Genomic DNA, 21,991 nt, shown 5'->3' on the forward strand with positions numbered 1-21,991 from the left:
GAAAGCAAGAAATTGCAGCAGGATCCATCTCACGATGACTGTTTGCGGTAATACGTTAGCATTGAATCAATATAGCGACACAATGTATTGCCACCGTCGAAACAAGGAATCCATGAGGCACATAGGGTAGCGGGACTCCCCTTCTGCACATCTATAAGAACACTCGGCGCCATCTAGCACTGTTGCCGCAAAGCCTGCACGTGGCCTCCGAAATGCACGGCGCGCCAGTGTGTGGAAACGCTGAGAAACACACCATGCGGCAACTGGGATCCTCTCTCCTTCTTCTTTCTGGAGATCCTGCGCTATCTAGTGGCACTGCTGTTAAGTCTGCACGTGGCCTTCGCCACTAGAGGTGTAGCGCGCCGGTGCCTGCGAACATTGGGAATTGTTCCCTCACTTGCCGCACACTCATTGGTACACACTCGGTAGCCCAAGATGGCGAGAGGTTCATTGAAGAGCAGCAGACAGCTAGTGCATTTGTGGCATAGCTCGCTAAAGTGTTGACGTGAAAGCCGTTCATTGAAAAGCGGCACATACGCAGTGCATTGGTGGCACAGCTGGCAAATGCGTCGGGTTGCTGTCCTTGAGGATGTTTTGTGAGGTGGGTTCGATTCCGCTTAGCATCGGAGAAATTTAAGGAATCTGTTTCGTCATTGTCAAACGGCACAATGCCAGTGTAACATACCTAATTACCCAAGTTAGCATCAGTGACTGTCATTGAAGAGAGACACACACCGATTGGCACATACCCAGTAACTCAAGTTATCATCAAAGAAGTTCATTGGAGACTAGCACAGTCCGAGTGGCACAGACCCAGTACTGCAACTCAGCGTCGAAAGAGTCTTCGAACAGAGGTACCCACACAGTCCGGCATCTACAACGACTCCTGTTGGTGTGAAAGAGGTTCGTTGAAGTGCGGCACATATGTACACATTGCCACATACTCGGTGACCCAAGATGGTCCGATGCTGGCTTTTAAACCCTGTTACTTCATCACAGCAGCCCAACATGCTACCAATTCCACCATCGAATTCCGAGTGACCCAGATAGGTGGGAAAACGGTTAGATACAAACAGACATACATAGATACATGCATAGAAAAATAGCCCCTGAAAAGTGTGTCAAGCACCCATACGAATGCCATTGCATTTAAAAATAAAAAGAACAATCACAACACTTCCTTGTTGGTTGCCAGCATTGATCTAGGGTATTTTGAGCAAAGAAAAAAAGAAACAAGGAAGCCACCTGCCCTTACTCCTTGGCGCCCCTATTACCTGCATGCAAGAACTTTATTCCTTTGTTGTGTTAGGAAGCACAAAGCGACTTATCATATTATCAAACTGGGAAGTCTTATTAATTAGGCTGCCAAAATACAACTATGCGCCATGTTACTTTGTTGCATTTGACCCCCCCCACCGACTCATCACATCACATTTATTTATTTTTATTTATTCATTTATTATGCTCTCAAGGTACATTTGTACATTGCAGAAGAGAGAGCAGATGAAAATGTAAGAGGTAAATACAGAGACATATAACACAAACTCTGACTACAGATACAGAAAATAAAATACAAACAGGCAAAAAACATTCCATGAAAAGGTCAAAGGCAAACACGTGCAAGATCTGTTTAGGTGGTGCTCAAAGGCTGCTAACAAAAAAAGAATGCAATTACCAGGCTCGCAGCATTGCCAAGATTGCTGTAGTGGTATATACTACTCAAGCGTAACAAATTTAGCCAATGTGAAATTTCGTTATAGTTGGCCTTTGATAGGCAACAGTAAGATTGCAATAGAAACCAAGAAGACATGGTATATATGCCTTTTCGGTATGAGTTACTGCCGTTGCCGTTTTGCACTCCTTGAAGATTCCCAACAGTATTTTGCACCAAATGTGGAATGCTTGGAAAGCTGCCTGGAGCTGTCCTGTAATTCCATCATAGCATGTTGAACTACCTCACCCCTTACTGTGCATTCTGTGAAAATGCACCACGAGGCAGCGCAATGCCTTAGCATTGCAGAGCAGACTAGCGTAGATGTGTAAAGGAATACTACTGCAAATCACGAGATGGGCAACACAGCTGGCAACACAGTGACATTGTGTGAAGCTGCAGCTTGGCGATTGCCATAGCTAAAAAGCTAAGCTCTATTTAGTTTAGAGATAGCTTGCACGTGACACCAACAGCGTAAGCTGCTCACCGTGGTGGTTCACCAACATGACGCCTAAGAGGATGTCAGTGCAAGCAGTCTGTTAGCATATTCCACTAGCCGCAAGATAGCGCTCTTCATGCAGTTCATTGTAGTACATCGAGCCTCCTTTTTGCAGCTTCCTATCCTTCCATCTGCATTCACTTGTGTTAGCATTTCCTTTATCTTGTCTTAGTGAAGTTACTCTGTTTACTCTCCACTATGCTAATAGAGAACATTAAACATGGTCCAGACATTCTGATCTAGTAATATGACACAACAGCAAAAGATGATAACAAGAGCACCAGTGTCGGTGCTGAACTTTTTAGACACTGATATCGCTCTTCCATTGTAACACTATCTTTGAAGGAAAAAGCAAGCAAACAAAGCTTGCTTTGAGCTTTACTTAAAGGGTCCTTGAAACGGTTTGGACAAAATTTGTAGACGCAGAGGGTACAGCTACAGTAAAACACTTGCGCCACAATTTAAGTGAAGCATCTCATATTAAGAGAGTTACGGACGATTACAAATTACCCTCCTCTGTAGCCATGCTTTTTCTCAACTCCTTCACCGAGTGATTGAGACTAGGCTCTGCGTCATGATGTGACATCAGTGTCGTTTATTTCCAGTTGTCTTGGAGGCAGCGTGCGAAGCCTCTCCGACCTCTCTGCTAGCCGCCTAGCCGTCAATCCCCAGCAAGAGTTATCCAAGCAGCATGCGTTGTGAGTGTTCTGTCACAGTTCTGAGTGTGTCTGGTATTCCGGTAACCGCAGGCAAACTGGGCGTTTTGACGGATGGGCGAAAGCGTGAACTAAAGCTCCTCCATACTACTACCGTTGTGATGAAGCGGCTTTAGCATAAATGTGAACTTCCTGCAGCGGTGCCAGCCACCTGGTTGTGCAGAGCTTAACCAGCCAAACACATAGCTAATACTGCTGTAACCAAGTGTAAAACATTTTAAACATATAAAAAGACGTGTACATGATTACGTTCCTTCCAAAAAATTTACACCAGCAGCAAAGAAGAATACACTTCGATTACTGCTATATTAGCTCTGTGTATGTCTGGTTGAGCTCCGTGCTACCAGGTGTTTGCACCGTGCAGGCCGTTTAGACTGCGCCTCTACTTATCAAGCAAAACGCCCACTCCACCTGCGCTTGCGTTTACCAGAATACCGGAGATGCTAAAACTTTATATTGTGGCAGTAAGCCTCCGGTGTGAAGTGACGATCGCAACCGCGTAGATGCTGGCGCTGATTGAATACTGACAGCCCGATGCATTGTAGCCACTCTGCTCACATGCTGCCTTGCAGAGGGAAATGACGCTGCAGCTTGCCATGTAGCCAATCGCTAGATTTGCAGCCCGCAACGTAACAAGGCCGATCCATGGTGCTCACAAAAAAGATCAACACTGACCGCACAGCTCGCGTCAACGCGTACAAAGTTGTAACACAACCAGATGACACTTGCTGTGCACCGGAAGTGCTTGAGTGTAGTGATAAATTGTCGTTGTATTTTCTTTGTTACTTTTTTTATAGAAACAAATTAACCAGCATTCCAACTATTACAAACAACACTCGTTCACCATAAAGTTGGAAAAATTATCAATCATGGAACTTGGGTAGTCAATTGAATAGCTCCCCAAACTAACATCGATTGGGATAACTACGTCAATTGGGAGGGGGCAGCTGAAAACGGGGAACGGTGCTGCTGCGATTGGCAGCGATAGATATTTTTTAAACCTTATAATAAATCATACGCTTTGAACGGAGCTTTTAAATGCATCCCTTATTGATCTGAAGTACTTACCCTAACCACTTGGTACGTTTGTCCCTTTAAGGATTCCTTTAAGGACCATGCCAGAACATGCTAACACCAGCGCTGCTATTTCCAAATATATCCTCGTTCAATCCATTGAGCGTAATCATACACACTACATTAATTCTTTTTCAAAATTACCTTGGAAGTGATTACGCAAGTTATTCATCCTCTATATAAAGTCAGATGCATGCCAAACTGTATGGATGCGGTTCCATTAGATTTTTTTTTTCCTTTGCCAGCTTGCACAAAACTGAACATCAATTTTTTCCACATTGTTAAATCATTGTAGACAACAGAAAGGACCTGCCAAGTAAGCTTTGAATAGCTTGTATTCACATGGAGATCCATCACATAGCGTAGTTATGGCCCACCTTATACACAATAAATAAAGACAAACTAACAGCACCAGCTAATCACGAGTATGTGTCGTCCATAATCAAAAGGTCTCCACAGCCACCTGCTTTTACGTTGGCAGTAGGCAGTGTGCTGGAATAGAAGCTAACAGCATCAACTAATCACAAGTACACATCGCCAGTAATCAATTCGTCCATATTTGACAGAACTCCACAGTCCTCAGTTTTTATGTTGACAGGAGGCGACGTGCTGGAGTGGCCACTTGGTAGTGAAGGCATCGCCTTACAGTCATTGCCCATCACCCCAAGCTTCCCCCCATTGTGCATAAGACGCATGTGCAACGTAAGGTTACGGGAGTGAGAAAATGCCCTCTTGCAGATGGGGCAGTGGCATACGTCCACACCACATTCATGGAGCCGTAGGTGTTTGTTCAGAGACGCCTTGAGGCGGAATGCAGCCGGGCACTGCTTGCATGTGTAGTGCATCTCACTTGTGTGGGTGCGGCGATGGCGGACGAGCGTCGGCTTGACTGTGAACCGCTTGCCGCACACATCACACTCGTACGGTCTCTCCCCGGTGTGCCTCAGCATGTGATTATTAAGCGTATCACTGCGTGCGAACGTCACCGAGCAGTAGATGCACCGGTGCGGCTGGTCTCCCGTGTGGGTACGCTCGTGCACGACGAGACTCCTCCGCCACACGAACCGCTCCCCGCACGTGGAGCATGCGTGTCGCTTCTCGCCGGTGTGCACGGGCAGATGGTTCACTAGCTGGGACTTTTGGGCAAACCTCCGGTCACACACGGGGCATCGGTGTGGCTTCTCGCCCGTGTGCAAGGCACGGTGGCGATCGGCACTTGTCTTGTGATTGAAATACCGCCCACACACGTTGCATTCATAGAATTTCTTTGCACCAGTGGCCTTGCGACACTGCACCGCTGAGGTTGCAATGGTACCGTCCCGGATTCTGAAGTTTGAAAAAAGGAAATGTACAAACGTACTTAAGGAATTGCAGCTATTTCAGGGGACGTTACAGACAATAAAACAATGCTATATCTACTGTGCATTAAGTGGTTCTGCCATCTGTAGGCAGATATGAAAAGTGCACTTAATAAATCAGGGCACTTACTGTAACAGCTTAGCAGTATTTAACGAGGCAATAGCATTTGCACACTTTTTGCTCCTATGGTTGTGTTTCGATGTATGAGTAATTTGCAGTCAGCACCAACATTAAAAAAAAAGGTAGCATGAAAGCAAGAAATTGCAGCAGGATCCATCTCACCATGACAGTCTACAGGAATGCATTAGCATTGAATCAATATAGCGACACAACGTATTGCCGTCGAAACGAGGTATGCATGAAGCAAGTGGTGCAGCGGGAACTCAACTTTCGCACATGTATAAGAACACTTGGCGCCATCTAGTGCTGCCGCTGCAAAGCCCGCACGCGGCCTCCGAAATGCATGGCATGCCGTTGCGCGGGAACGCTCATTAACACACCATGCGGCAACCGGGCTCTTCTCTCGTACTTTATTCTGGAGATGCTGCGCCAACTAGTGGCACTGCCGCGAAGTCCACGCGTGGTCCCCAATAGGAAAAGCAGTGCACCGGTGCCTGCGAATGCGGAGAATTGTTCCCTCGTTTGCCGCACACTCATTCGTACGCACTCGGTAACCCAAGTTCGTGGGAGGTTCATTGAAGAGCGGCACACACCTAGTGCATTTGTGGCGAAGCCAGCTAATTTATTGGTTGGGTTGCTGTCCTTCAGTATTTCTTTGAGGTGGATTCAATTCCACTCAGCATCGGAGAAATTTAAGGGATCTCTTTCATCACTGTAGAACGGCACATTCCCAGTGTGACATACCTAGTTACCCAAGTCGGCATCAAAGAGTTTCTTCGAACAGCGGTACCTACCGCGTCCCGTGTCTACAATGACCCATGCCAGCGTGAAGGAGGTTAATTGAAGAGCGGCACGTATTTACACATTGCCACACACTCAGAGACCCAAGTTGTTCTGATGGTTGGCTTCGAACCTTGTTATTTGAGCACAGCAGCCTGATGCCCTACCCATTCCACCATTGACTGCCCAGTGACCCGGGTAGGCAGAAAAACAGGTTAGATACGAACATAGCTACATTTATACATATACAAAGACATACATGCATAGATAGATAGCCCCCAAAAAGTGCAGGAAGTGCCCTAAGAATGCTACTGCATAAAAAAAAGAAAAAGAATTAAAAAAGAAAGAAACAGTCACAGCACTTCCTTGTAGGTTGTCAATATTAATGTAGGGTATTTTGAGCAAAGAAAAAAGAAACAAGGAAGTCACCTACACTAGTACTCCTTGGTGCCCCTATTACCTGCGTGCAATAACTTTAATCCTTTGTTATGTGAAGAAACACAAACAGGCTTATCATATGATCAATCCTGGGAAGCCTTATTAATTAGGCTACAAAAATACAACTATGTGCCATGTTTGTTGCATTTGCCCCCTGACTCGCCGCATAACATTTATTTTTATTTATTTATTTATTATACCCTTGAGGTATATTTGTACATTGCAATGGATAACATTGCTTCTTCCCTCTGCAATGATTGCGGAGGGTAGAGGCAAAGGTAAGATTTAAATACAGAGGCAAATCACACAAATTTGTTTATAGATAGAAAAATAAAATACAAACAGGCAATAAACAATACAGGAAAATGGAAAAGGCAAGCACGTGGAAGTTAACGACTAATAAAAAAAAAAAGAAAACAAATTGTACCAGAAGTGTTAGATGAGTAGCTCAATACAGTACATGACAAAATATTGCAAGCATAAGCAAAACATGGCAAGAATGGCATGAAAAATGGTAAGCAACACAAAGTATAACAAAATTACATGGCATAACTTATATTACTGCTACTAAGTTACCACAACCCAAGAGAGACATTCTGCGTGGAGCAGACAACAAAGAAGACAGGTCTGTCTGGTGCTGAGGGATGTCCACCATCTTGTCTGCTGTGTATCTCAGAGTAAATAAACTGTAAATAGTCTTGCCTTGTGTCGTTTTACGTAACATTATATGTACATGGCATAAAATATAAAGTACATGGCACAAGTTTAAAAAGTAGTATAGGAACAGTTACGCAAAACATACTGTCAATCACAACATAAATTATAAAATAAAGCTTTGGAGTGGAATATTAAAGTTATTGGTGACAGTTATGCTTGTAGGCGTTGCGGGTAAGTTATTCCAATCTTCGCTAGTTTGGGGATGAAATGAACATGAAAAGCTGATGGTGTTGCAGTGTCGAATGTTTTTGTTTTGGCGGTGGTTAATGCGAGATCAAATGTATGGTGGCGGTTGAACACAGAGAGAATGTAAATATGGGTTGTGACAGTAGATATAATTGAAATGGCATAGGCAAGATTGTTTTCTGTGGGCTGCTAACAGCAGACGGTGTAGGACCGCTTTCATGTTAGTAACACAGTCAGTACAATGTGGTAGTTGTTTAGGATGAATCGGGCTGACTGATTTTGTATTGCCTCTAGGGACTGTATGAGGGTGTCGTGCTCAGGCTCCCATACTGATGATGTGTATTCAAGCTGTGGACCAATGTAAATTGTATACAGTAATACTTTTAGCGATGATGACGCTAATGAAAATTTCCAGTGAAAGTATCCCAGTGTACGAGTGGCCTTAGAGGTTATGTGGTCAATATGAGTTTTCCAGGAAAGATTACTAGCAATGTGAACCCACAAGTATTGGTATGATACACATTCTCGTGGGATGTTATTAAGCGTATAGGTGGAGCAGATCACGTTGGTATGAGAAATGCTCATAGTCTTACACTTTTTAATGTTTAATTCCATGCGCCACATAGTACGACACTACTCAATAATGTTATTAAGATGCTCCTGAAATGCCAGAATATCTGAGGGATCAGTTATCTTACAACATAGGATGCAGTGATCCACAAACAGACAAATGTTTCAGGAAACGTGAATGGGTAAGTCATTAATATAAATTAGGAATCATAAAGGACCGAGCACTGACCTTCACCGGACACCCGAGTCAACTAGAGCTAAAGGCAAGTTAGTGTCACTAGTGGTCTAAAGGTGTTTATTTGGCAGCGCCTAGAGGATTGGTGGAGTGTGCTGGGTACCCTCAGACAATCATCCTGGAACTCCGGTCCCGTACCCTACCATCTACCATGCCCCAAGACGCCTCCCAGCAAACGCCTCCTCCCGCACCCGCTGCGTGTCCCGGGGCGCCTCGTCATAGCGACCCTCTTATTTACACTGGAGCGGACGACACTGACGTGGACGAATGGCTCACGGCGTACGACAGGGTAAGCTCCCATAACAAGTGGGACGAAGCAGGCCAAACTGAGCCATGTTCTGTTCTACCTCGCTGGTGTGGCCAGCCTGTGGTATAACCATGAAGCAGAGTTCCTGACATGGTCCAATGTATTTGGTTGCCCTGCTGTTCGCAAGCTGCGTTCCAAGCAGCGTTTGCAAGACCAAGCTTAACAGCCAGATGAAACATTCACCAGTTATATTGAAGATGTCCTGGATCTATGCCGGAAAGTCAATTCGACCATGGTGGAGTCTGATCGAATCCTGAAACATCCTGAAGGCATAGAGGACGACGCCTTTAACATGTTGCTGGCTAAAAATCCTCACTCTGTGGTCGAAATTATCACAATATCACACTGTGCCAGAGCTATGAAGAACTCCGCCAGCAGCGGTCACTGACCCGTTGATCTCTACTGCATGATGAAATCCTCACTGGTTTGGCTGCCATATCCAACCAGGCAGCGTTGCCCGCGGAAATGAAGGCATTCGTCCACGAAGAAATTACCCAGAACTTCCACCAATTCTAAAGGTGTTTATTTGGCAGAGCTCGGAGCAGCGCAACGTTAACGGTCAGGGCAGTCACAGCTTCCAAGCACGAGAGCCGTAGCCGAGCAAGAGCGCTCGACCCACTAGCGTCTCTCTTCTTCGCTACAGTGGTTACAAATTGAACACGTGATGTCAGAAAGGTGGGGATCCAATTATTTACGGCAGAGTCTATGTAAAGAACGCTTCGTTTATAAGGAAGCAAAGCATGGTTCACTTTGCCAAATGCTTTGGAAAAATCAAGAAATATACAGTCTGTTAAAAAAACAGAATCTATATTGGCATGCAGGCAATTAGTGAAGAGGGTTTAGTGTAACGAGAAAAGTTTTTACGGAAGTTATTTTCAAGACAATTAATTAGATGCATGAATATTACATATTCCATAACTTTGCGTTGTATTGATAGGCCAGAAGTTATGTGGATCATGTGGTGGTCAAGTTTTGTGAATGGGGTTTACTGTGCCAGTTTTCCAATCGTAAGGTAAGGTGCCAGAGTTGTACGACTGCGAGTAAATGCATTCTAGTACATAATATACATTCCATTATGACTATACATTCTAGTATGATGTATGTTGCTTGTCATACTGTTCTCGCCCACCCTCTACCCAGACAAGGTACAGTTCGTTGAGATTTTTCTATGTTACCATTGTGCAAAACTCAAGTTAGGGTACGTCACGCACTTTCAGGGGACAATCTATGTATGTGTGTTTCTATCTATATATCTATCTGCTTGTATCTAACCGTTTTCCCACCTATGTGGGTCACTGGGTAGTCAGGGGGGAATGGCAGCTCTGCTGAGATAAGAGGCTCGAAACCAACCATCGGACCAACTTGGGTCAATGAGTATGTGACAATGTTCGATGAAACTCTGACACCGACTTGGAGTACTGGATATGTGTCACTCAGTCTGTGCCAGTCTCCTAGTGAACCTCTTTGATGCCAACTTGGGTTACAGGGTATGTGCCAATACGTGCGTGCCGCTCTTCCATGACCGTCTTTGACGCCAACTTGGGTAACTAGGCATGTCACACTGGGAATGTGCCATTCTACAATGACGAAAGAAATCCCTTAAATTTCTCCGATGCTGAGTGGAATAGAACACATCATGTCACACTGAGTTCCTCAAGGACATCACCCCCCCCGACACATTAGCCAGCTGCGCCACAAATGCACTGGGTAAGTGCCAGGTTTTCATTGAACAGCGTTCATGCCAATGCTTTAGTGAGCTGGGCCATGAATGCACTAGGTATGTCCTGTTCTTCAATGAACCTCCGCCAACTTGGGTACTGCCACTGAGTATGGCCACTGAGTGTGCGGCAAGCGAGGGAACAATTCTCAGCATTTGCGCGCACCGGCACAAGACGCTACTCATCTCGGGGGCCAAGTGAAAACTTCGTCTAGCATAATAATGCACCACTTGGAAGAAAACCTTTTGCAGTGGCATAAACATCAATTTGCCTTAATGCCAGCATGAACAAACACTTCCCTTCGATCATTTTTTAATGGACTCAAGCGAACTCACCCTGGGTCATTGTCTGTGATGACTGCGTCTCCTGAAGTTTCAGTGCTGTCTGCCAATGTGGTTACGGAGACGATCTTTGGTAGCAGGACTGCTGTCTGAAATAATTCTTTTCCATCCATGTCTAAATGGCCCTACAAAACGATGTGCACATTTTTTTTTTTTTTTCACGACAGTGAAACTTCAATATGTGAGAATGCGTTAGTCTTACTCCCCATAGCACTAAAGCTTTCAAGTTACCATTTGAGGTTTACTCTTGAGTAGAAATGTTCTCTCCTTCTTGCATGTCTTTTTCTCTACTGACATTGGTACAGAACATTTCTTGCAGGAAGAACGTGCGTCAAAGCACAAAACTGATGTTCCCAACAAGAAACCAGCAGGCACAGTGTGTTGAAGAATAGAAATGCGCAAAATAATGATGGCTGTTACTGTTCCGCAGTGAAAGTAAATCAGAAAAGTTGCACATTTGTCAATGGTACGCGTTGACACGAGGACATGCACCTAGTACCACTCTAACGCAATGGGCAGCAACTTTCTATTTCACATAAATAAAAAGAAACAAGAAACTTTTCCTATTATAAATAGCAACATCATGCAAAGTCGGATACATACAGGCATACCTCTAACTTCTGACTCATTGATGAGGCTTGACGTGCCCCCCCACCACCCCCGTCCCCTTTTTTAACGGCACACTAATTGAATCAGTTTACGTTGGTAAAATATTCTTGAACTGTACTTTCGTGGTAATAGGTGAATTTTTATAATAGAAAGTGACGGTCGTTTCATTTAGGAATTTTATGCCGAAACCCCAGGGTAAGTACGTCAGTCTGTCGTCATTGATTGCAAAGTAGTTTTATTGGAACTTCGGCCTTTGTGGCTGATTAAAAGTTCTTGATGCTTCCTACTAAGTTCAGTCCTTGGCTGTTTTAGAACACAATGTTGTCCATTTTAACTGATAAAAGCAGACAGTGTGAAAATCCATGATGTCACAGCGAACTGATGAAGGGATTTCTAAAGCCCCTTTATTCTAGAAAGTAGCGACACTCTTGGATCTTTGCCGCCGCAGCCTCACTTGAGTCACTGTCCTCCTCTCAGTCGCCACGGCCTCGCTTCCCGCGTGCTGATTGGCTGCCGCGCACGAAATCACCCTAACAGCTTGCCCTTATGTCAAAGAGATTTGATGAAACTTGTTTTAGCCATTTTTTACTTTTTTCCAGCCGCCATTCGCTGGCCATGTGTAGATCGCGATGCCACAGCGCATGTGCGTTTTGCAAGTTAGGTGTTTTGCAAGTTTTTTTGCCCGAAGAATACCTGGCTGCTGTGCTTTTCAATGCAGCAGCAGGCAGGAAAAAGGGTGTCGTGCGGCGAAAACAATGGCTGCACATCGGAAGAAAAGACATCGCATCTTCGAAACACGGCGTTCTTTGCGAGGCAATTACTATAGTTCTAATACTTGTGGGCAAAGTTGCACAAAGATTTTATAATTTTTGCAAGCCAGACTCTTCTTTAAATTCATCACATTGCAGCACTGCACTACACATTTAGTGCACGTAAAACATCTCGCTAACTTTTTTTTCTAGCTGTTTGCGTCATGGTACAGCGTTTTCTCTTTTCGCATTCACATTATCTTTCGGCCAGATATCCTTTACAATGTTGTGCCTGCGACTGAGCGTTTGCCTAAATAATTATGTGAGTCGTTTTCCATGATAAATTTTGTGTATAGCACTTGGGAAGCCATCGAAGCGCGATCCATGACGAAAATCCATGATGTCACAGCGAACTGATGAAGGGATTTCTAAAGCCCCTTTATTCTAGAAAGTAGCGACACTCTTGGATCTTTGCCGCCGCAGCCTCACTTGAGTCACTGTCCTCCTCTCAGTCGCCACGGCCTCGCTTCCTGCGTGCTGATTGGCTGCCGCGCACGAAATCACCCTAACAGCTTGCTCTTATGTCAAAGAGATTTGATGAAACTTGTTATACCCATTTTTTACTTTTTTCCGGCCACCATTTGCTGGCTATGTGTAGATCGCACTGCCACGCCGCATGTGTGTTTTGCATGTCATGTGTTTTGCAAGTTTGTTTGCCCGAAGAATGCTTGGCTGCTGTGCTTTTCAATGCAGCAGCAGGCAAGACAAAAGGACTAGTACTGTTTGCAATCCCTGGTGGAAAACGGGACATCATGTGATGAAAACAATGGCTGCACAACATCGGAAAACATGGCATCTTCGAAACACGCCGTTCTTTGCGAGGCAATAATTGTACTTCTCTTAATACTTGTGGGCAAAGTCGCACAAATATTTTTATAATTTTTTCAAGCCAAACTCTTCTTTAAATTCATCACATTGCAGCAGTGCACTACACATTTAATGCGTGTAACACATGTCGCTAACTTTTTTTTTTAATGTTTGCGTCATAGTACAGCATTTTCTTTTTTCGTGATCACATTATTTTTTAGCCAGATATCCTTTACAATGTTGTGTATGTGCGACTAACTTTTGTGAATAGCACTTGGGAAGCCATGGAAGCGCGACACTTTGTGCTGCTTGTAAGTTCACATGTGTGTCCGTGTGGCAAATAATTTTTCTCATTCAAGCACTTTTTTTAACGGTGCAAGACATGAATCTCAATATGATGACAACCAAGTTTTGTTGTCTTGTTTCGCTGAAAGTAGAACTGGTTAGTCAGAAATAAATGTTATATTTTCGGCGTGTGTGTTTGGAGCAAGTACATCGAGTTATTGCTTGAACTTTTTTGAAAAAAAGATCTCCACACAAATTTTTTGGTCGGCTCTGTTAACCAATGCAGTGAGTTTTCATGAATAGTGTTAATTCACTGGGCACTGTACACTGCGTACATAATTTAGTGCGATTTCGTGTTCATTACAATCGTACTGGCGTGCCCTTGGAAAGCTGCATTATTCTCATAAAGTTATGTTCACCAATAAAGAAAGAAACAACTTACAGGTCACAATAATACTCTCATGGTAAATGTCCAAGGGCATGTTTTTTTCTACATACGAATCACCAGCCAGTCCCGAACATTTAATCACGCCTACAAATTACTGAAACATTTTTTCTTTCATTAATTAGCACTCGCATCCTTACAATCTCGAGTTCCATACAGTTAAGTGTCGGAAATTCTGAAACACTGGCGGCGAATGGCTTGAAGAAAAAAAAAATGCACATACGAAATAGTTTTTTGTCAAACCAAATAATGTTAAGTTTTTATGTATGAATTGGAGAATATGGCCTGATTTTTCTAATGCATGCTGTAAGCGCCAACCCTTCAGTTTGTGATGCTCCGAATTTAAAAAATAATATCACTTCATAGCTTCTAAAAATTATGTTGTCATCCACTGTTCAGCAAGCCACCAGTAACACGAAAGAAAATAGCGTAACTGATGGGCTTTATTCGCTGCTTGTCACAGAATACCAGCTACGGGCATTGCATTTGGCCCCTTATTTCTGGTCAAATGTGCATGTTGTTAGTTTATTGTGCAGCGACATTAGCAAATTTCAAGCCCGTGTACTGCTCTCTTTATTCACTCTTCAGGCGACCCCAAAATGTGCCTGGCGTAGTGACACTGGCTCAAGTGCTTTCGGTGCCCTGGATCACGACCTACTGAACTACAGACCTGCACCGATCTCCCTGCTCCAGCATGCCTGGTCTAGTTTTTTGCCCTAGGGACAGAACATACGAGCAGAGTGGCGCTAGTTATAACCTGTTCGCTGTCGTCTGCTTCTGCGATCTGTTCCAGTGCTCGTGCCGCTATTTCTGCAGCCACAGATCGTTTACATTGTTTGTAAATGCATAAATTCACGAAAATAAAAAAGAAAGCAAAATTTGCGAATGATTGCTTCTCATTTCAATCACGAGGTACAGTAGGAAGAGCGGTGCAAGAAAATAAAACAACGAGTACAGCCGGCACATATGCTAGCAGCCCGCTACAGAAGAGCAGGCGCACACATTTGAACGCCGCCCAGCCACCCGCCGAGTAGCAGACGAACAGGTTATAAAAGCGCCACCTATGGCCACCGGTTGAACGAAAGTGGGCGCAAGCTGCTCCCATAGAAGCCGGACATCTGTGCAGGTCTGTAGTTCCAGTAGGTCGTGCCCTGGATAAAGGTGGATTTACTGTAATAAACCATGTATATTCTTGCTAATTTCTTTAAAGGTTTTTTATAAAGCCACACATATGAAATGAATGGATGAATTGTCTGTGCTGCTTAAATTTTCCACATACCAGACATCGCTGCGCCATGGATGGCCATAGCAGCACAGCCATGGAGAGCAAGCCACTGAACGACAGCCATTTTTTACAGCGCTTCCGCTAGTTTATCTCAGAGTCTTTTTTTTAATGTATTCATAAGCACGACCTATTGGAAGTTTACCCTAGTCGTACCAGTGTCATTAGACAATGAATTCCCCAGCTTCAAACGAATGAAACAAGTGCGCACATCGACTCTTTCGTGGCACCGGCCGGCCACTGGCCTAAAAAGCACGCCGTGCACTGGCCTGTGGGAAAGTGAAATCCAAGGAGAATTGAAGAAGAAAGCGCACGCATGTAGGAGAGTGTTGCTACTTTCCGGAATATAAAGGCTCAAGAAACTTCAACGCAGCGGCACCATCACCAGTCTTTCATTTTCCTGTTGTTGTTTTTTTTCCGACTTACCAAGGCCGGTATTTTGTAGCGATACATTATGCTTTATTCTATACCAGTCTTATCATCCACCGTTCACGGCCGGCTGATCCCGTTGATAATGTGAGCGGACCATCGCTCTGACCACTGACCAAGCACGAAAAGGCATTAGCATCGGAAAGGCATCGTGACAAAATACCGGCCCAAGAGTCTTTTTCTGGTAAGGGTGGCGTTTTTTGGTATTTCAGAAGGGTAATTTACTAACACAGCTAAAATAATTTGTCTCTGCAGTGTTCCTTTGATGCAGAAACTTTTATTCAAATCGGTGCAGCCTAATAAAAACCTTTGTGCATTTCACATATATGTACTTGAATAGGGAAGTAAATACACAGTCTCAAGGTAAGGCCCCCTCATAACATAGTCACCAGCAATCAACTTCAAGATAATGTGGTGCAACCATTCGTCATGCCATCCATTTCTATACTATCGGTGTAACGGTAGCGTTTTCTGCCTCTGGTGGTGTCCCCACGCCATCAGTAATGAGATTTCTTTGCTTTTATTAAACACTGCTTAGCCATGTATAAAAAAAGAATTACCAACAATAAAGATTGTGGCAGGGATATAAGAACTTCGAGGAAAGGGCAAGAAGCTTGTTGTGTGAAATTTTGGGCATACATCAGCCCATGCAAGTAGCATATCCCACTCCGATATTCACAACAGCATTGTTTAGCAACTAAGGAAGCTCGTTAAGTATGTTCAACAAAAGGCACTGTAGGCCACTTTGCACAAAGCTGGGAGGGATTATGAAGTGATGGATCCCAACATAGAGTTCCTTTGGCAAATATTTATACCTTTGGTAAATAAGTTGAAAATGTATTACAACAAAGACTTAAGCAAGCAGCTGCCGCAGCTATAGTCTGGTGATCCAAGAACATTGGGCTGCTTTCTTATGCTTCTATTTTGAGGGGATAACCACATAAAGCCAACAGACAACGAAGCCAAGGAAAGCATCGGGGAAATAAGTGTAGTTGAAATTGGAATGTAGAAAATAATGAAGAAAAGGGAAATGAAAGTGGACGAAAAGATACCGCCGGCGACAAGTTATCTTTTCATCCACTTTCATTTCCCTTTTCTTCATTATTGGGAGCCGGTGACAAGTTATCTTTTCGTCCACTTTCATTTCCCCCTTTTCTTCATTATTTTCTACATTCCAATTTCAACTACACTCAATTTCCCCGATGCTTTCCTTGGCTTCGTTGTCTGTTGGCTTTATGTGGTTATAATTAATAAAATCGAGCCCCTCGGTTCCCATTCTTCTTTCGTATTTTGAGGGGACACATCAAGTAAAAAACAGCGCCAGAATATGCACAGGACCAAACGACGAGTAACAGGACAGACACTGGGCGCCCAGTGTCTGTCCTGTTACTCGTCGTTTGGTCCTGTGCATATTCTGGCACTGTTTTTTACTTGATGATGAAGAACCAACTAGCCCAAAAATACGTCCTTACCAGAGGGGACACACTTATATCTGTCTTCCCAGCAGGAAAGACACCCCCCAAGACAATCATACAGCGCACTTATCAGCTGCTCAAGTAGAGAGCAAGAAAGTGTGGAACGCAGCCGTGGAAGCAGTGCCTTGCTGTGCAAAACTGTGATGCAGCAGAAAATATGCGGCAGTGGTGGTGACAGCATATCACCACAGCTGCATCCTATGCAAGTACTGTTGCGGCTCGAGGTAGCATTTATGCCAGGAATCCTCCAGGCATAGGGATGAGTACATCCAGGAGTAAGAGCAAATGAAAAAGGGTTTCTTTTACATATTGACACTGGCTCCAGAAATGTAAGCCCACTCCATGTAGGAGCACTTCAAGTGTCTGAGCTCACTACATGTCTGAGCACGCATCAGAACACGTCAGGAAACCCCTCACTGCACCAAAGGTGCCTGCTTATGAAATAGTTGTCTTTCCTAGGTGACCAGACCAGGGAATCTGATTACTGTGTCTCAGCCAATCATACTCGTCGAACAGTTCGCAAAATCCCGCCCATGAAGTTGCACCGCTCCGCCGGACTATGCCTCCAATGTTGTGCGATTACCCTCGCATACTTGCAACCATGTGACAATTCGGGAAACAAAAGTCGACGCAGCTCCCACGGAAGAATTTGAAATTGTCCCCTTGCACCAATTAGTGGACTCTCCGTGATGATCAGCTTGTCAGGGCCAGGGGAGTAGCCTTGACAGTAGTTACCACTTCCATGAAGGGCGGCAGTTGTTGTCGCCTCAAAGTGAGCTCCTTTGTTAGCATGTCAGTTTATGTCAGGCCCTGTCAACGTCTGGGCAGTACTGATGAAGGAGCTGCCTTGTGGGAAGCACCCAAGGAATGTCTGTTGCCGTTTTGAGGCTTAACAGTATAAAGCTCAGAAAGTGGCACTTACAAAGTGTTACACAAATGTTTAATCATATGTAATCCCACTGATTCAGTGCCATTTCTGTTGTCTACATGTGCTGAGCAAAGGTGCGAGATGGGCTGGTTGGTATGGATCATTATAAGAGCATATGTGCCTTTCCATTGACCAGCTGTGGTAGGTATGCCAGCATGGGCAGTAGGCACTAGCCAGATGGCAATGCGGTTGCTTCAGCTTCCTACGTCTGCAGTCGTGAGCCACTTGAAATAACTGCGTAGGCACATGTGCAAGAACAGGCATCATTTCAAAAGATACTGACCCTAACTATCTAATAGGTTAACAGAAGGTGCACTCACGCATTTATTTTCACCTGCATCGCAACCAAGACAGGCCTCATGAATTTGACACACTCTTTTCTCACTGTATTTGGCCACAACTTGGCAATCGTCAAAACTAGGGGTGCACTTGCACTTGAAACAGTGGCTTGCCAGGTGGCTGTCTACAGATCCACTCATCAGACTGGAATGTTCTGTCAGGTGGCCGTTAATACATCGCCCTGTCTGGTCGATGTAGCAGCGACCACACGACAATGAAATGCAGTAAACAACTCCCATGATGCTGTCTACATACTTTTTAAAATGCTTCTTCTTACAGCCCGGCCCAGAAGCGCAATCCGAGTTGACACGTTTACAAAGCGACCCTAGCTCATTCCGTGCTGTAAACACAAGCTTGACACCCACTTTCTCAACAATTCTTTTTAGGCGATGCGACACCTTGTGAACTTAAGGTATAGCAGAAATCTTCCCCTTGGGTTCCTCCTCAAACGTGGATTGTCTTGTACTTCTATACAGTCCAAATACAGTGACAAAGGAGCACGTGAATTTCATGAGACTTCTTATTCATGATGCAGGTAAACAATGAGAGAGTGTACCTTCTATTAACTTATTAGATAATGAGTATCCGTATCTCTTGATGTGATGCTGGTTCTTGCACATGGGCCTATGCAGTTATTTCATGCCCTACTCCCTCCCATTCCGATTGTACTTATATTCCAGTCATCTGAGCAATAAACTAGTTTTTTAGTGTGCACTCTGTTCTGTCACCTTCTTCCTTCCTACTAGCTGTGCACTAAAAGTAAGGTTTTCCACCTTTAATCAATGTTTCACCAAACAGTCCAAGCAGCCACCCTTTTGCCGATAAGCAAAGTGTTGCCCGATCCACGGCAGCATTTGAACGCATATGGCATGCACAGTTGTACTATGTATATGCAGAAAGCATTATTCTTGCCTCAAGAATTATGCTGGCTAGAGGGCACCGTGTAGGCGCAACATTTTCTACAAGGTACGATTCCTCCCGTCGTTAGTCTACGTGATCTTGTGTTGCCATCAGTACGGAAAGCTTGGGTGGCCGGTGCCATATGGGGCAGCTAATGTTGCTTCCACAGTGCTAGTTCATAAGCAGTAGCTATGGGTAGTAGTCATAAGGATGTTCTGCTTAGATAAATTTTGATTATGCTTTCGCAGTGCTACTTCATAAGCAGTAGTTATGGGTAGTCATAAGGATGTTTTGATTAAATCAATTTTGATTACACAGTCGAACCCGGATGCGTATATCGAATCTATGTATTATAATGCATTATAGTGTATAATGACCAGCAGTAAAATCCCCTTAAAATTTTTGTACAATATTTCTTTATTTTATACAAAGAAATTACCTATATATCGAACTTTCTTGACATCCGCTTCAGATTAAATAAACCCGGGTTCGACTGTATACTTCCGCTGTGCTAGTTCATAAGCAGTAGTAGAGTGTACTAGAATCAATCTAGTACACTCTAGCAGTAGTATGGGTGGTAGCCATAAGAATGTTTTGCTTAAAACAATTTAGATTATGCACACAGGTGTGAAGAGATTGAAAATATATATATATATACTGATAGAAAACTGTAACCAGGCTGTTTTGCTTGAAACACGTACAAACACACATACACAAAAGAGCTTCACTTTCGTGCTTTAGAAGCGCCCTTTCCTTCCTGGAAATTTTCGAAACTCTTGAAGAACTTCCGAGTACTTCTTACCAACGCTCGTCTGGAACCACTACTCGCTCGACTGAGTTCCCAACGAAGAACCTCCACTCTGCACCAAGCGTACGACGACACTTTTCAAACATGACTGCCCAAACGCACTCGCGCGTTCTTCACGCATTTCACATCGCCTGCCGGGGTAGTAACGTTTCAAACCTGCACGACATCCGGTCCAAGCGGAGAGCACACAACGTACACCAAACAAACTTGCTCACTGTAATCATTTCCCGACAGGTGCTCGCGCGAAACAGTTGTATTGTGCGGTCGAGGTTTCGGCCGTTTCGGTTTGAAACGCCGATCATGCTCCGATGCAGCTTGCTCAGATATTAGGTTACGCCGTGCCGCAAATCTCGACGACACATTTCGAAATCGTCATACAACTGCTGTCGTTAATTTTAACATCACGTTACATCTCTACGTGTACGTACTTTATCGGGTCTCCGCAGGTGGCGAGAAATAGCAGGGACCACTGAAGCCCCTATATTTATAAAATATAAGGGCTTTAGGGACCACGGTGCATACTATGCATGGAGGAAGGAAACAAAACAGGAGAGGCCCTAACGTCACTTTTTTGAAGCCGGAAGTGCAGCCATGTTGGTGTGCCACCTCTCTTTGCGCCTCCAATCAGGGGTTCTGCAGCTCGCCGGAGCAGATGGGCGCGAACTTTGAACTTGCATTGTTACGAGCGGCCGAAAGTGTGTGCTGCCGACGCGCGTCAAAACAAAGCTTACGACACTTCTGTAGCAGGTTTAGTGAAGCAGACGCGCTCCTGTGTTTTTCCGTAGCACGTTGAAGAAGACGACGAAGACCCGCGCCGTGATTGCTTGAGTGTATCTATTGCTCGCCGACACTCGCACTCACAGACCCAAAACACAACTTTCAAGCTTACACACCACACTCCAAAGTCAGCTTTTCTCGCGAACAAAAGGTGCTGCGGGAAAGACACCGGCGGAAAAATCTTATCTCACTTTTCAGAGACCGAGAGCAGCAGCGAAGCTTCAGGAGCGCGGTTGTCATGGCAACGTTGACATTTGGGGTACCCATCCCAGTGCTCCTTTGCGAAAAACAGCACGTGACTTCCGCCACACCTTCTCCAATACACGCTCCTGCTGGCCAGGGCCTCTCCTGGGGTTTCCTTCCTCCATGATACTATGAGTAAAACTACTGGAGGGGCAGCCACTGTGGTCACCAACGGGAGCGAGTGAAGCCACCCGGCGCCATATTGCCCGGGGCAAAAGAGCGATTTTGTGCGCGACGGCGACGAGCGACGAAACAGACCGTCACGCGAACAGATCGCTCGTTCTTGTCGCTCGGTTCTGGAAATCTAGAATTCCTCGCTCGTCGCCCGGAAGTGCCAAGGTAGATATACCTTGGAAGTGCTATGAACGACTAGCCGGAACTGGACTGGATATACATCGTCTCAAGCAGACATTGCGGTACGCGTACAATCGTACTGCACGCGTATTTAAGCACAACACAAGCGCGCTGCAAGCTAGCGATGAAATTCCAGCCGAACCACGCGGAGCGAGAGAGAGAGAAGTTTAATGATGCGAAATGCAGAGAGCCTCTAGCCAGCTACTCGGCGTTGGGGGAAGGGGAAGAGGGAAAGAAAGAGGCGTGTGATGAGTGACGATGATGAGAGAAGGAGGATGTAAAACATATGGCAAGCACTTTGGCACGCTCAAAGCCTACCAGTCCAGGCCCGTACTTTTTAAAAAGTTCAGTAGCGCCTGGATGGCCTTGAAACTTGATTGAGCGTCTGGCCAAGGGCCTAAAATAACGTCCTCCGACAACGGTGGGCTGTCGAGACGTGTAAGGTCATTATTCAACCTTTGACGCTCTTGCACGTACCTAGGGCAGTCACAAAGCACATGACCTATAGTCTCATTGACATTGCACAATTCACAGTCTGGAGACTCGGTGTGTCGCATGAGGTGAACGTATCCGCGCGTAAACGCTACCCCCAGCCTTAGTTTGTGCAGAAGACTGGCACAGCTGCGTTGAATTTTCGGTGGTAGCCTAAATTTCATGGTAGGGTCCAATCTCTGCAGTCGTCTGCGTCGATTATCCGGATTGTCCCAGTGCTTTTCTGTCGATTTTCGGA

General features: G+C 44.8%; 1 protein-coding gene across 3 annotated transcripts; it reads right to left on the reverse strand.

Moving 5' to 3' along the window:
- Positions 1–1,447: 1,447 nt before the first annotated feature.
- LOC119432772 (zinc finger protein 37-like) lies at positions 1,448–20,351 on the reverse strand. 3 transcript variants are annotated; one of them, XM_049658647.1, is made up of 3 exons: positions 20,316–20,351; positions 10,766–10,896; positions 1,448–5,326 (listed from the first exon to the last, which is right to left on the reverse strand). In XM_049658647.1, the coding sequence occupies exons 2-3, from the start codon at positions 10,882–10,884 to the stop codon at positions 4,522–4,524; spliced, it is 924 nt and encodes a 307-aa protein (XP_049514604.1). In that variant the 5' UTR covers positions 10,885–10,896; positions 20,316–20,351; the 3' UTR covers positions 1,448–4,521. The 3 variants fall into 3 exon arrangements, with proteins under 3 accessions (XP_049514604.1, XP_049514602.1, XP_049514603.1); XM_049658645.1 differs by having other exon boundaries at positions 20,103–20,351; XM_049658646.1 differs by lacking the exon at positions 20,316–20,351 and adding an exon at positions 19,882–20,093.
- Positions 20,352–21,991: the final 1,640 nt, after the last annotated feature.

The sequence above is a fragment of the Dermacentor silvarum genome, chromosome 11 (assembly GCF_013339745.2).
Source record: "Dermacentor silvarum isolate Dsil-2018 chromosome 11, BIME_Dsil_1.4, whole genome shotgun sequence".
NCBI classification, from domain to species: domain Eukaryota; kingdom Metazoa; phylum Arthropoda; class Arachnida; order Ixodida; family Ixodidae; genus Dermacentor; species Dermacentor silvarum.

Coding starts and splice junctions, on each gene's coding strand:
- LOC119432772 (XM_049658645.1), bottom strand. CDS start 20,189: ATGATCGGCGTTTCAAACCGAAACGGCCGAAACCTCGACCGCACAATA. Junction 10,897..20,102: donor CCTGTCGGGAAATGATTACA/GTGAGCAAGTTT, acceptor ATCGTTTTGTAG/GGCCATTTAGACATGGATGG. Junction 5,327..10,765: donor ATCACAGACAATGACCCAGG/GTGAGTTCGCTT, acceptor TTCAAACTTCAG/AATCCGGGACGGTACCATTG.